The 12,989-nt window shown below is 49.6% G+C and overlaps 1 protein-coding gene across 2 annotated transcripts in view; it reads left to right on the top strand.

The window, feature by feature from the left end:
* Positions 1-1,986: 1,986 nt before the first annotated feature.
* ABLIM3 (actin binding LIM protein family member 3) overlaps positions 1,987-12,989 on the top strand; it is a 110,639-nt gene continuing 99,636 nt past the window's right edge. For both annotated transcript variants that reach the window (XM_021700710.2, XM_044917156.1), the window contains exons 1-2: positions 1,987-2,120; positions 2,478-2,578. In XM_021700710.2, the coding sequence (XP_021556385.1) occupies positions 2,566-2,578 (13 nt within the window). In that variant the 5' untranslated portion in view covers positions 1,987-2,120; positions 2,478-2,565. The remainder of the gene's footprint in view (positions 2,121-2,477; positions 2,579-12,989) is intronic.

The raw sequence follows: 12,989 nt of genomic DNA, 5'->3' as shown, positions 1-12,989 counted from the left end.
AACTTACCTGAGCTTTCTCCCAGAAAAAAAAAAAATCTTTTTCCAAGCATCAGAACCTGGCAAGTTACACGAAATGTAGGAATTGAATAAGGAATCCCAATCTGAAAATGTAAAGAGAAAATGTAAATTTAAAAGATCTTTTGGAATCATATAAATATGTATTAATCACTTACAAAGCTGTTCTAGGCCCCTGCCTTTTTCAGTAGCGAAAAGTGGGCTGTGAATCACCTGGGATACTTATTTAAAATGCAGAGCAAGGGCGCCTGGGTGGCTCAGTCGGTTGAGTGTCTGCCTTCTGCTCAGGTCATGATCCCAGGGTCCTGGGATCGAGCCCTGCATCAGGCTCCCTGCTCGGCGGGGAGCCTGCTTCTCCCTCTCCCTCTCCCTCTCCCTGCTACTCCCCGCTTCTCATGTGTGCTCTCTCTGTCAGATAAATAAATAAAATCTTTAAGAAAAAAAAATGCAGAACAAGAAAACCAGGAGCCTGGAAATCTGCATTTTGCAGCCATCTCCCTTATAAACAAAACTTTGAGGCCCACTGTGAGGAGGTGAAGGTTATTCCCCTCCATTGAAAAGAAACCCTAACAAGCTATCAAAATGTGTTTCAAAACCAGTGACCCTCCAATGTGTCTCAGGATTCCTGAAGCACAGTCACATCTAGGGATCATGAGCCATAACAATTTTTTTAACCCCGTGTAAGGCAGAAACATTGTATTTATCTATAAAATATTCTTTCCCCATTTTTAAGAAGGTGGTTACCTGCCCTTGCCCTAACATCCAAGACTCTTGTGCACTGAGTCACTCTTATATGGAAGCAAGCTAGTAGTGAGAGGATCTGGTCCAGTTCTGCCGCGACATGAGGTGTGTCCAAGGGCAGGTAGCTCAGCCTCTGTGACCCACTGTTTCCCTCTCTATACATCCGGGGTGGGAGTGTTCACAACATTTTGATTCTACACATGCTCCAACCAGAGTCATTCTAAGGGCAGGGATCATAGAGTCTCTCGGTCTTGTTTTGCTATACTCAAAAGTCATGCTTCTGTGACCATGAATTAGGTTCAGAAGGTGAGAGGGTAAGTAGTCAGGGGAATGTAAAGAGCCCCACCCCACTGAATTCATCATGACCAAAAAATCAGAATATAGGTTTCTGTAATACACACATACAAGAGCTTATTACAAAAATAATAATAACAATACTTTGGACAAGAGTCAGTCAGCCCTACGAAAACTGGGAGAACCAGTGAGGTTGAGTCGTGAGGCCACATACCAGCCTTTGCCTCATATGGGTAAGTATCTCAAGGCAGGGATTCCTAGACCTGCCACTCTGAGGGCTACACAGTTTTAGATCCAGAAAAGACCTGGTGCATTCTATCAACAAATGTTTATTGGTACCTACAGTGTGCCAGGCACTGTTCTAGGTATGGGGGGCCTGTGGTGAACCCTACTGACAAGACCCATACTCTCACCGAGCTAACATTCTAGCTGGGTAGGGAGATGAAAAACAATTGTCCCAAATGAATCAGTGATAAGGGGTATAAAGGGGGAGGTAGGGATACAAGTGAAGACGCTGGAGGAACCCCTAACGTCTCACCCACTCGGTCCAGCCGCCACCTTAGACACACGAGGAAAATGAGGCAGAAACAGCAGTGACCTGCTCAAGACCAGAGTACAAGGGAGCTGGTTAGAAGCGGAGTTGGAGGTGAGAACTGTCCTCCTGCAAAGCCCATCTTTCCTTCAGAGCCCCTCCCAACGACGGCTTTACTTTCCTAACACTGTCTTAGCCCATAGACCCCAGCACTGAGGGAGGGGAAAGCAGCGCTCGAGCCCCACCCCCGGCCGGCCCCAGAGCACAAGGGAACCCTCCATCCCGCCATCATACCCCAAGACCCCGGGAGAAGCCCGGAGGGGCGGGGCCTGGCCACGCGCCGGCGCGTCCAGCAGGTGGCGGCAGCGAGCGGCCGCGCCCCCCGCGCTGCCACCCCGCGAGCCCGCATCATGGATGTCGGGCTCTCCTATTTCGCTTTGCTCGCCTTAGAATTCGAGACTCCAGACGAGGACCAGGATTCATGAGCCGGTCGCAGGGGCCCAGGCAGGGGCCTCTGGCTCCCGACGCTGGCCGAGAGGTGGGTCCCGGGGCGGTGGCTGCTCCCGAGGCCGGGCGGGGACGCGCTGCCCCCGCCCTGCCTCCCGTGGTCCACACCCCCTTTGGGCTCCCGAGCCGCGGGGCTGGAGTAGTCGGGGGTGCGCGCGGGCCGGCGCTGCCAGCCCCGCTTCTGCCGGGCGCCGGGAGTCCAGGGGCCGCGGGACCCGGCGCGCGTGTCCTCCCGCCGCCGCCTCCTCCTCCCTGCTCTCACCTGCGCCTGTTAGTCCACTCGCCTTCAAGGCCAGTGGCTGCAGCGCAGACTGCCGAGGGGACGGCAGAGGGAGAGAGAGCACCTGAGGATACAGAGCTGGCACTGGACTGCCTTTTCACCCCCCAGGTGATGAGTGAGGTCGGAAGATCGCAAGATTTAAAAAAGCAACCGGGTCCTCCGTATTGAATGAAAGACCCAGTGCAAAGGCATCACCATGAACACGAGCAGTAAGTGGGTCCTCCTCTCCTTTGCCATGGGAACAGGGTGGGGGCGGGAGGTGCAGGAGCCTGCGCTGGGGCTGCCTGGAAGGAGGAAGAAAGCCTGGCATCGGGGTGGACACACGGCTCCCAGACTCCTTCTTGGTCCTTTCTGTGCTCCCCAGAAGAGGGATGTGGGTCCGGCTTTCCATGACAATTTTGCTCGTGTTCTATTGGCAGCAACACTTGCCTCTGCGGGGAAGGCTGCTTGTCTCCTAGCAAAGCCTGGGAAGGCCTAGGAAGCACTACCGTGGCCATTGTCTGACTGTGGGGGCTCTGAGGAGACCTCCTGGCACACAGCTGGAGAGCCATGGAGGGCCTGGCTTGTCCTGTAGCTGGGAGGAGCAGGGAGGCTGGCCCTGGGGCTTGTGGTGGGTGGATGTGGGCAGGCAGTGGGCTGGGAGCGAGCAGTTTGATATACAAATCACCAGGAAGCCACCTTTGGGTCTAGAGATTGTGAAATATCCTCTGCCTGCAGCCCCATGGGCCTGGGGCTGATTTCTCCACACACCTACAGGCTGGGTGGCCATCCTGAGAAGAGAGGAAAGGGACAAGCCCTTTGGCCAAGATCGCTAACATGCCAGAGGCAGCAATTGCTTTGAAGAGACGGGACCAGACATTTTGCTGCTGGGCTGGGCCTCAGCTGCTGAGAAATGCAGGCAGAAATACCAGGAGGCCCCGTCCGTTTCTCTTCAGTGTAGTCCCTTTGACCGCGGGCACCCACTGTGACCAGCACCCTGGAGAGAAGGTCTGGGTTCAAGTCCCCCCCGCTCCGGCCTCCTCATCAGCTCAGCTTGTCTGGGTCCTTCCAGTAGCGGGTGGGATTGTCGAAGCAGAGAACCCTAGGAACATTTGGTTCCCTGGGTTTGCGGCTTTCCCGTCAGTCTCCTCTCTGGATCCCAGACTGCTGATCTGTAAAATGAGAAGGGTTGCATCTAAATCTGTAAGTTTCTTCTTAAAAAGCTAGAGCTGAACAGCAAGGCCAGAAAAACCCGTACCTTCTGAGGCTGGGTCCAGACCAAAGCCACTGTTTCTCCACCTTGCCTCCATTTCAAGGCTGTTGGCATGGAGGGGAGGAAAACAAAGCAAACGCCAGGGAGATGGAAATTAAATATATTTATTTACTATGTATTTGTATGACTCATCTCTCTGCTGTCCTCCTTTGTGTATTGCATAGCTCTGCTAAGCAAGTGTGGCCGAACTCCCTCTGCCTCTTCCAGCCAAAGAATTTTTCCTCTTGATTTTGACAGTCAGGAACGGTACTTTGGCTTCACACCAGGCTCCAGAAAAGAGCAAAATTCTGTAGACCTGATCACCTAAGTGGGCCACATGTTTGCCTCCTCATGCTTTCAGAGAAGTAAAGATGTGAGCTGCCTGTCACTTCTCACTATCTCCAGGGGAAAGATGTATTTATGGGAGTCCTTTCTCACTAAATGATAGGAGAGAAAGATGGCTCATCCATTTTTCAAGAAACTAAGAAATAAGTTCACAAGCGGCTGGCCCTGCCCTTTTCTCTTGTCCCATTAGTAACACCGAATATTACTGAAAGAAGGAAACAGCTTTTACTTTTTTTTTTTAAAGAAATAACAACCAATAGAGTTGAATACCACAGAAGATGAGGACTAACAAAAATGCGATTCCAGCCTCATACACTTTTTCTAAGTAGGGAGAGTGTGTTTATTTTCCAGGAGTAGTGGAAAATAAACAGAGTAGAATGACTTGGGCAGCCACTGAGGTCTCCATAAGAAGAAGTGCTTCTCTAAGGGAACAGTTTGGCCACTCGTGCTCAGGGCTCAGGGGAGGGGTTCCATCGTCCCTGAGGTTGCTCCCAACCCTGAGAGTATGCAAATGGAGAGAATAGAAATCAGACCTCACATGAGTGAAGCAATGACAAGGTCATAAGGTTATAGGGACTGGGCGTTGGCAGGAGCAAAAATGCTCTCCCCTTTGGGATTTGAAATTCTTACTTAATCCTCATGAACCTAAGAGACACTCTCACTCAGTTTTTCTCTCCCTTCCATGTATTGGGTCCTCACCCTCCACCAGTCACTGTGCCCAGCATTGCACCTGTATGATCTCCCCAACTGTCACCCCCAACCTGGGAGATGGTGTTACTACTCCAGTTTCATGGGTGACAGCTCGTAGCCAATAACGTTCACTAACTTCTTCAAGCCATACAGTTAGCTGTTGGATTATGAAAGGTATTTGGATGCGTTGCGTTTTGATAGTGTGCATCATTCCTAATCAGTGGTTCAGACGGCACCCCTGAAGTGAGGGCAAAGCATGAGAGGATGATGAAGTGATAATCGCTTCATCTGGGCAAGATGATTCGGGGCTAAGGTCTCAGGGCAGCGTGTGAGAGCTGATAGGGCTCAGGCTCTCGGCTCAGCTGGTCCCAGGTTCGGGTCCTCATCTTTCACTTGTTAGCTGTGCGGTCTTCAGCATGGTTGTCTCACTTGGAAAATGGGGATGATAGGACACACCTCGCGTGAAATGGAGAGAAATATTAACATGGCATGCCAAATACAGAGTGTGGTGCCTGGGCCATCGCTGGCGTCGTATCAGCGACGGTGGTCAGGCTGTTCTTGTCACCCCAGTGGTCATTGTGGTGGTTGTCATTGTGGACTCTATGTCATCAGCCAGCAGGTCCCTCAGCCTCTCAGAGGCTGGTCATAAATTGAGGATACCAGAAGTGTGATTTTGAGGATTAAGCGGGATCAGGAGAAAATGCTTTGTACACATATGTGAATTGTTTTTAATCGTAAGTGAGACACGCATGGCTCAGATGGTGACACCAGGGTAGTGCTCCATCGGCCCCTTCTCAGTGCACTTCTAGTGTCTTTGGAATCCTTACCTCCAAAATCTAGCTGAGCTTCAGTACACCGCAGAGCAGGACTTTGAGAGGAAGGGGTAATTCTGGGGATGATGGAGTCGGGTGGTATGAGGGAACGTCCCCTGATGTATGCTGCCCGTGCGCCCTAGCTCTGTTCCTTCGGAGCCTTGTCTGTCATCCCTCGCCCGTCCATGGGACCGCTGGCCACTTTCCCGAACCTGCCCAGCAAGGAAGGAGCTGACACCAGACCAATCACTTTCACACGCCCCTGGAGCCACGGAGGCACCACCATCTAACGTGCAACAATAAATTTTAGGCAACAGTGAATCTTTGGTGTCTCCCATTCCCAGGTTGGCCCCAGGAATTCCCAAGCCTCCTGGTCCAAAGCCAGGGGAAACTGAGTTTACCCCAGGCTCCAGAGGCCCTGAGCTCCAGAGTCGATTCTCTGTCCCATAAAATTTCATTCTCCTCACAAGTCAGAACACCCAGAGCTCCTGCGAGTTGCGGCTTTCGTAGGCACAGAGCTCGGCAGCGGCCCATCCTTCAGCTTGGGGAGCATCACACGCACCACGCACGGTTGTGCCAAGAGCCATCCTCCTTTATTTCATTGGCCCTTCCTGTCCTCTGACCCTTTCCTTGGTCTCTGTCATGGACTGGCATGCCAAATGGTTACTGTTTTGGAGTAGACTGTTGTGCTAAAAAGAGCATGAAGGTTCCTATCACCCTTATCATGAGATAAGCAGACACCATCCTGGAGCTGTAAGACCCTGAGCTTGGGGGTATGGATTCCTGAGTTCAAATGTAAGATGTATGGTGTACTCTGTGATCTTGGACCAGATAGCCACGTCTCTGAACCTGAATGTTATCACGCATAGAATGCGAATGATAATGCCAAAGTGCAGGGTTGTTGTGAGGATGAAGAGAAATAACGTGAGAAGCTCACTGGCCTCGGTCCCGGGGGATGGAGTTGAATCTCAAATTGAATTGGCCACAGAGTAAAGTTCTGAAATGACAGGATCAGAAGAACCAAACCGTCTGGTTGAAAGTGAGCATGTTTGGCCATTGGTGTAGCTAGCACTCGGTTCTGTTCATAGAAAGCCATAGCTTCCTGAAGGAAACCTTCGGGAAGATTATTAACCCGGTATTGTATAGGGCATGGCTGGAAAAGGGCAAGACAGGAAGTTAGGATCCTAGCTGAGAGACAATCACCCTGGTTCAGAAAAGGCCTGAGGGCCAGGATTTTGGTGGTTGTAAGAATAGAGATCGGGGGAAAGATCTTTTAGAAAATAAAATCTGGGGCGCCTGCGTGGGTCAATCGTTAAGCGTCTGCCTTCAGCTCAGGTCATGATCCCAGGGTCCTGGGATCGAACCCCGCATCGGGCTCCCTGCTCAGCGGGAAGCCTGCTTCTCCCTCTCACACCCCTGCTGCTTGTGTTCCCTCTCTCGCTGTCTCTCTCTTTGTCAAATAAATAAATAAAATCTTAAAAAAACAGATAAATAAAAAAGAAAAAAATCTTAAAAAGAAAAGAAAAGAAAATCTGCATGGCCTCGCAGCTGTTGGATTATAGGATAAAAAAGAAGGGGAGGAGTCTATCAGTTAGGGTCCTGGCAGGGAACACATGGGCAGTTTGAAGGGAGTTAAATAGAAGGAGTCTTTGCAAGTGTGTGAGAAAGGGTGTAGAGAAACAAACCAGAAGCTAGGACTGCCCAGTACTAGAAGGCTGGTGACTGCCTGGCCTCCCTCTCCTCCGTCCTCCCGTCTCCCACTGTGCTCCGCATTGGCCCAATCCAACCAGGGGCCAGTGGGCAAGGAAGGCAGTTGATGGGCCCATAATATTCAGCCTCATAGGGCACAGTGCAGAGTAGAGAAGGCAGCAGCGGGTGTGGAGACACATAGGAGCTCAGAATGGAATACACCCAGCACAAGGAGCAAGATGACCAGCCTCTGCCAGGTCAGGACTCCAGGAGTTCTTTACGAGAAGGATCCATTACAAACACAAACTTGGTAGGCTGCCCTCTAAAGCAATTTTACATTTGCAAAATGTAGATAAAATAGAGATGACTGTATACTTTATAAGGATGGAGATTTTTTTTTTTTTTTAAACCATGCTTCCCAAATGAATGAAGTAGTTGTCGACAAATGGATCCTGCAGGCTAGGAGCAGGGTTGAGGAATAACGTAGGGAACAATTTTAAAACCATCCAGGGCGCCTGGGTGGCTCAGTTGGTTAAGCGACTGCCTTCGGCTCAGGTCATGATCCTGGAGTCCCGGGATCGAGTCCCGCATCGGGCTCCCTGCTCAGCAGGGAGTCTGCTTCTCCCTCTGACCCTCCCCACTCTCATGCTCTCTCTATCTCATTCTCTCTCTCAAATAAATAAATAAAATCTTTAAAAAAAAAAAAAAAAAACCATCCAAAATGAGGACGCCTGGGTGGCTCAGTCAGTTAAGCGTCTGCCTTTGGCTCAGGTCATGGTCCCAGGGTCCTGGGATGGAGCCCCGCATTTGGCTCCCTGTTCGGCGGGGAGTCTGCTTCTCCCTCTGTCCCTCCTCCCACTCATTCTCTCAATCTCGCTCTCAAATAAATAAATACAATCTTTAAAAAAACCATCCAAAATGAGTATAACACATCTCTGAAAATCACAATGTGATTTCAAGAGTATTTGTAATGCACAAAGGAAGTGATACCCATTCTGAGCTCGAGCGTTCCTATCTGTCAAAGGCTTTATCTTGCTGAGGAACATCTGGTGTGGTGAATGGTCAGCCACTGGCAGACCCCCAACAGTGGCCAGATACCATTGTACAAGAACAGAAAACAACCCGCAGTGTGTAAGCACCTCTGACTTTTTGAATATTTCACCAGTTAAATTGTTCTCCTTTAGCCCTTAAGGGCACAGACTGGAACTTACCCTTTGCTTGCTGTGTGTCCTTGAGCAAGTCACTTACCTTCTCTGTACCGCACTTCCTCATCCGATCACAGGGGAGCTTGTCTCACAGAGCTATTGGAAAGAATATGTGAGCTAATAGTTGTGAATTGCATCAAACACTGCCTGGCGGGTCGCAGATGTTTATAAAACAAATAAAAACAGTGTATATTAGTTTGCTAGAGCCGCCACAACAAAGTAGCACAGACTGGGGGGCTTAAACAACAGAAGGGTATTGTCTCACAGTTCTGGAGGCCAAAAGTCCAAAATCAGGGTGTCGGCAGGATTGGGTCCTTCTGAGGGCCGTGGAAACAATCTGTTCTAGCCTCTGTCCTTGGTTGTGGATGGCCGTCTTCCACCTGTTCCCCTTCCTCTGTCTCTGTGTCCAAATTTCCCCTTTTGATAAGGACACCAGTCATATTGGATTGGGGCCCATTCTAATGACCTCATTGTAACTTGCTTACCTTTGTAAAGACTGTATCTCCAGTTCTCCGGACCTGGGGGTTAGGACTCTTAACATGTGAATACAATCCATAATGCGGTGTTTGTTACATAAATGACTCATCAAGAAGAAGATTTTTCTGTGGTTTGGTTTCCCCTGGATATCAGCGACTCCCCAGGGCTGGTGGAGGCTACTGACCTCTGACCAGCAGGGATGAAGCCTCTCCTTGAGAACCTGAAGGGTAGCGCTCACACGTAGGAGTTCTCCGAAAGGGAGGACTGTGGTGGCTTAGTATTCCACACTCGATCTGTCTGCAGAAAACGCAACTCCCACTCCAGCCCCTATCCAGGTCATTATGCACAACTGTAGCATCTCGATGGTATAACGGAATTTATAGTCACGGTGTTGGTTTTCAATCTGCCTCGTTCCTGGGAATGTCCAACATGGGGAATAAGAATTGGATTGTTCATTTGTTCACTCAACAAATATTTACTGACCACCAACTCTTCACCAGGCATGATGCTGGGGACACAGCCGTAAATATAACAGACGTGGCTCTTGCCCTCGTGGGTCACACAGGCCCTGAAAAATGGGCCACCTGGTGACCAGCATGATAGGACATGTTTTATTTGCCCTACATGAGGTTTTAATGAATTTGAATTATTGGCCAATGGTGAGAAATTGGGAAATTGAGATATAAAAATTGGAATGTCTAGCTTCTCTTAAAAAGGGGGGCAGCAGGGGCGCCTGGGTGGCTCAGTCGGTTAAGCGTCTGCCTTCGGCTCAGGTCATGATCTCAGGGTCCTGGGATCGAGCCCCACATCTGGCTCCTTGCTGAGCGGGCAGTCTGCTTCTGCCTCTCCCTCTGCCCCTCCCCCCTGCTCATGTTCTCTCTCTCTCTCTCTCTCTCTCTCTCTCTCTCTCTCTCTCTCGCTAATAAATAAATAAATAATCTTTAAAAGGGGGGGGGCAGGAGAAGGTCTTGCATCCCAGCCCCTGTTTTCCTGCATGACAATAGCAGTAGGACAGCTTGCTTTCCGCGGGGCATGTACTACTGGTCTCTAGGCTGCCCGCTTGCCACCCTATCCTCTCAGATTGCACAAGGACAGCTTTGTACTTTTATGTTCCCTTGCCACTGTAGGCATTTTAATTTTTAACCCCCAGTCTAGTAGATCATCAATATAACATCAAACATGGAGAAGTGTGTGTTCACCCAGAGATGCAGAAACTGCAGCCTATCTGCTCATTTTTACTGCAGAAAGTTCTATCTAGAGTTAGCCACTGATTAACACCGCCATGCTATGAAAGTCCTCTTGAAGTGAGCAAAATCCTGCTGCATAAATAAGGATTTCCCCAGCTGACCCATTCCCAGAAGGGTGATATCATATCCTGTCTGATACAGTTGGGCAAACATGTCCTGCCCCTGTCTCCTAGAGGTCAGTTTTGTTTCCAGGGGAACCTAGTGGTGGGGGGTGGGGCACAGACCAAAGGAAGGCAATTCTGCATAACCGATCCCACCTCAGGGTACTTTTTCCAGACCAAAGGAAGGTACTGTGAAAGGCTGAACTGTTCCAGAGATTGCTCTGACCTATGGGGCAGGCCCGGCCCATTTGAGGACAACTAGTCAACAGCGTGAGTTCTGTGTCAGCAAGATTGGTGTATCCCAGCTAAGGAGTGATTACTGAAAGGTAATCACTGAACTTGACCCCAGACAGCATTGATCCCATATGGCTCTTCAAGACTTCTCCTCTGTCAGTATGAGGTTCTCCTGCTTGAGAAAGAAAGGTACGAGTAAGTGGATAATTCCAACATAATTTCTGCTTTGAGAGCAGATTTTTCTTCATTCCTCTAGAAGAAATAGGGGGGCAAATAATTCAAAGAAAGCAAAGCACAGTGCCTAGCCCACCGTAGGTGCTCAAAAGATATTTGACGAATTCATTCGTTAGTGAAAAGCCTGCTCTCTTTGTCTTTATGATAAAGATTTCTCTACTAAGCTCTAGGTTCGTCTTTCTGACCATCTGCTAAGTTGCCCACTTGGATAGTCCAAGGTACTTCAAATTCAACCTAAAATTTAATAAATTCATTCTCTGTAAAAGAAAATAAGAGAAAAACTACTTCAACTCTATGGTCCCAGTTGACTGCTAAAACAGTCCCCGAAGTTAGTTGTTAGAAAGTAGTCCTCGTTGACATTTCCCTTTCCTTCATGCTTCTGTTTAGTCTGTGTCCACCTCTGGTCACTCCTACCTCCCAACCGGACCTCTTCCACTCCTCAGCTGCCGTCACTTCCCTTTGTTCATGACACCAAGCATGGTGGCCCCCAGAGTGAAGGGTTGGGGGGAGGGGATGAGTTGATCTCAAGTTCAGTAGGAGGCAATGGAGTGATGTGGGTGACTGGACGACACGATTCTAGGCTGCATGGGCAGGTGGAGGTCAGAGCATCACTCCGCAGAACCCTGCTGAGGCTGCCTCTGAAGCATGGCTCTCAGGGAAGACAGTGATCAATCGGAGCGTGCCCAGGAAAGCATGGCCAGAATGGTAGAGAGAGGGTAGGGAGATGCCAGAGTCAGCCCCTCAGAGGGGCTTTGTGTCCCTCGAAGAGTATGGAGGACCCCTTGACGATTGCACACAGTGCTGCTGGGATGTGCCCTGCAGCCCAGAAGTCTCTAGCTTCTTTTCTAAGTTCATCACCAGCCAGACAAGGGGTCCAGACAGGCTGTCCTTGGCAGTCCCCCTTGCTCCTGGTGCTGTGGTTACGGCTGTGTGCTCCCGCAGCGGCCCCCACCCCCTCTCCTGGCAGAATTCCACTGTCTCCTGCCTCTTTCACTTCCAGACCTTCTTCCTCACATCTGCTTGATTTTGTGCAAAGCGCAGGTCTTTCTCCATGGGCTGTTATCTCTTGCCCTCCCCAGCACCAGCAGGGCCAATGAAATGACTGCTTTGTGATGGTCTGTCTAATGACACAGTTGATCTATTTTAAGCACCTGAAGCGCACTCCACCGAGTGCGAATCTTCCCGCAGAAAGCTGCTCTCAGCATGTAGGATCACAGGCAGCCCGGGGTCTGCTCCTGCTTTTTGAAATCTGGGGAAACAGCCCAGGGATCCGGACCCTGCCCGTGCAAGGACGATCTAAGGCAACCGTAAAATTAGATATTTTTACGGTCAGCATGAGTTATTCTGGAAGGAGAATTGCCTGTGACGCCGGGATTATATGGGGCAGGCACCTCAAGTGAACAAAAATCCCTCTTTCAAGGGACAGAAACAGAGCCTTGACCCATTACATGTAGGGAGAAGGGACCTAGGGAGGCAGCATTTCAGGAACAAAAAGAAGCCCAACCCCCATCAGAGATTTCTCAGCCTCCGACCACTTTTTTATCCTCCTCCTTATCAAGAGACATTCTTTTCCAGCTATAGCCTATCTGAGTGCAAATGTTTTACATATATTATTTAGTTAATCCTTGCAACAATCTTCCCTGAGCCTTCCCTGTATTCTGTACCTAAGACAGGTCCCCGTGTTATGTTGGCTCTCGCCATCCTCCACAGAACTTACCAGAGTCGGTAATTGCTTCGTCCGTGAGCACATTTCCTTCATTTTTGTCTCTTACTCTCTTTTGACTGTAAACCTCATGATGACTGTGTGACAGGCTTGTCTGTTTTGTTCACTGCCCGGTCCTCCAAACTCATCACAGTGCTTGACCCAGAGGGATGATGGCTAAGAGTAGTTTAGGTTTGTTGAGCATTTACTATGTACCAGGCACAGTGCTAACTAAGCTCTTCAAAGACATAAATTCACTTAACCCTCATGAGAGTTGTAGGAGATGGATACTAATAGTACCCTCATTTTCCAAAGGAGGAAACTGAGCCTCAAGGACCAGGTCATTGGCCCCAAATGTCACATTTAATAAGTAATGATGAAAAATTGCTCAACATCGCTCATCATCCGGGAAATGCAAATCAAAACCACAATGAGCTATCACCTCATACCTATCAGAATGGCTAGCATCAAAAAGACAAGAGATAACAAGTGTTGGTGAGGATGTGAAGGAACAGGAATACTCGTGCACTATTGGTGGGAATGTGGATAGGTATAGCCACTGTGGACAACAGTGTTGCACTTCCACAACAGTTAAAAATAGAAATACGGGCTCCCTGCTTGGCAGGGAGTCTGCTTCTCCCTCTGACCCTCCT

Source organism: Neomonachus schauinslandi, chromosome 7 (assembly GCF_002201575.2).
Source record: "Neomonachus schauinslandi chromosome 7, ASM220157v2, whole genome shotgun sequence".
NCBI classification, from domain to species: domain Eukaryota; kingdom Metazoa; phylum Chordata; class Mammalia; order Carnivora; family Phocidae; genus Neomonachus; species Neomonachus schauinslandi.
The sequence above is the reverse complement of the archived record's forward strand: the minus strand, read 5'-3'. Positions and strand labels throughout refer to the sequence as shown.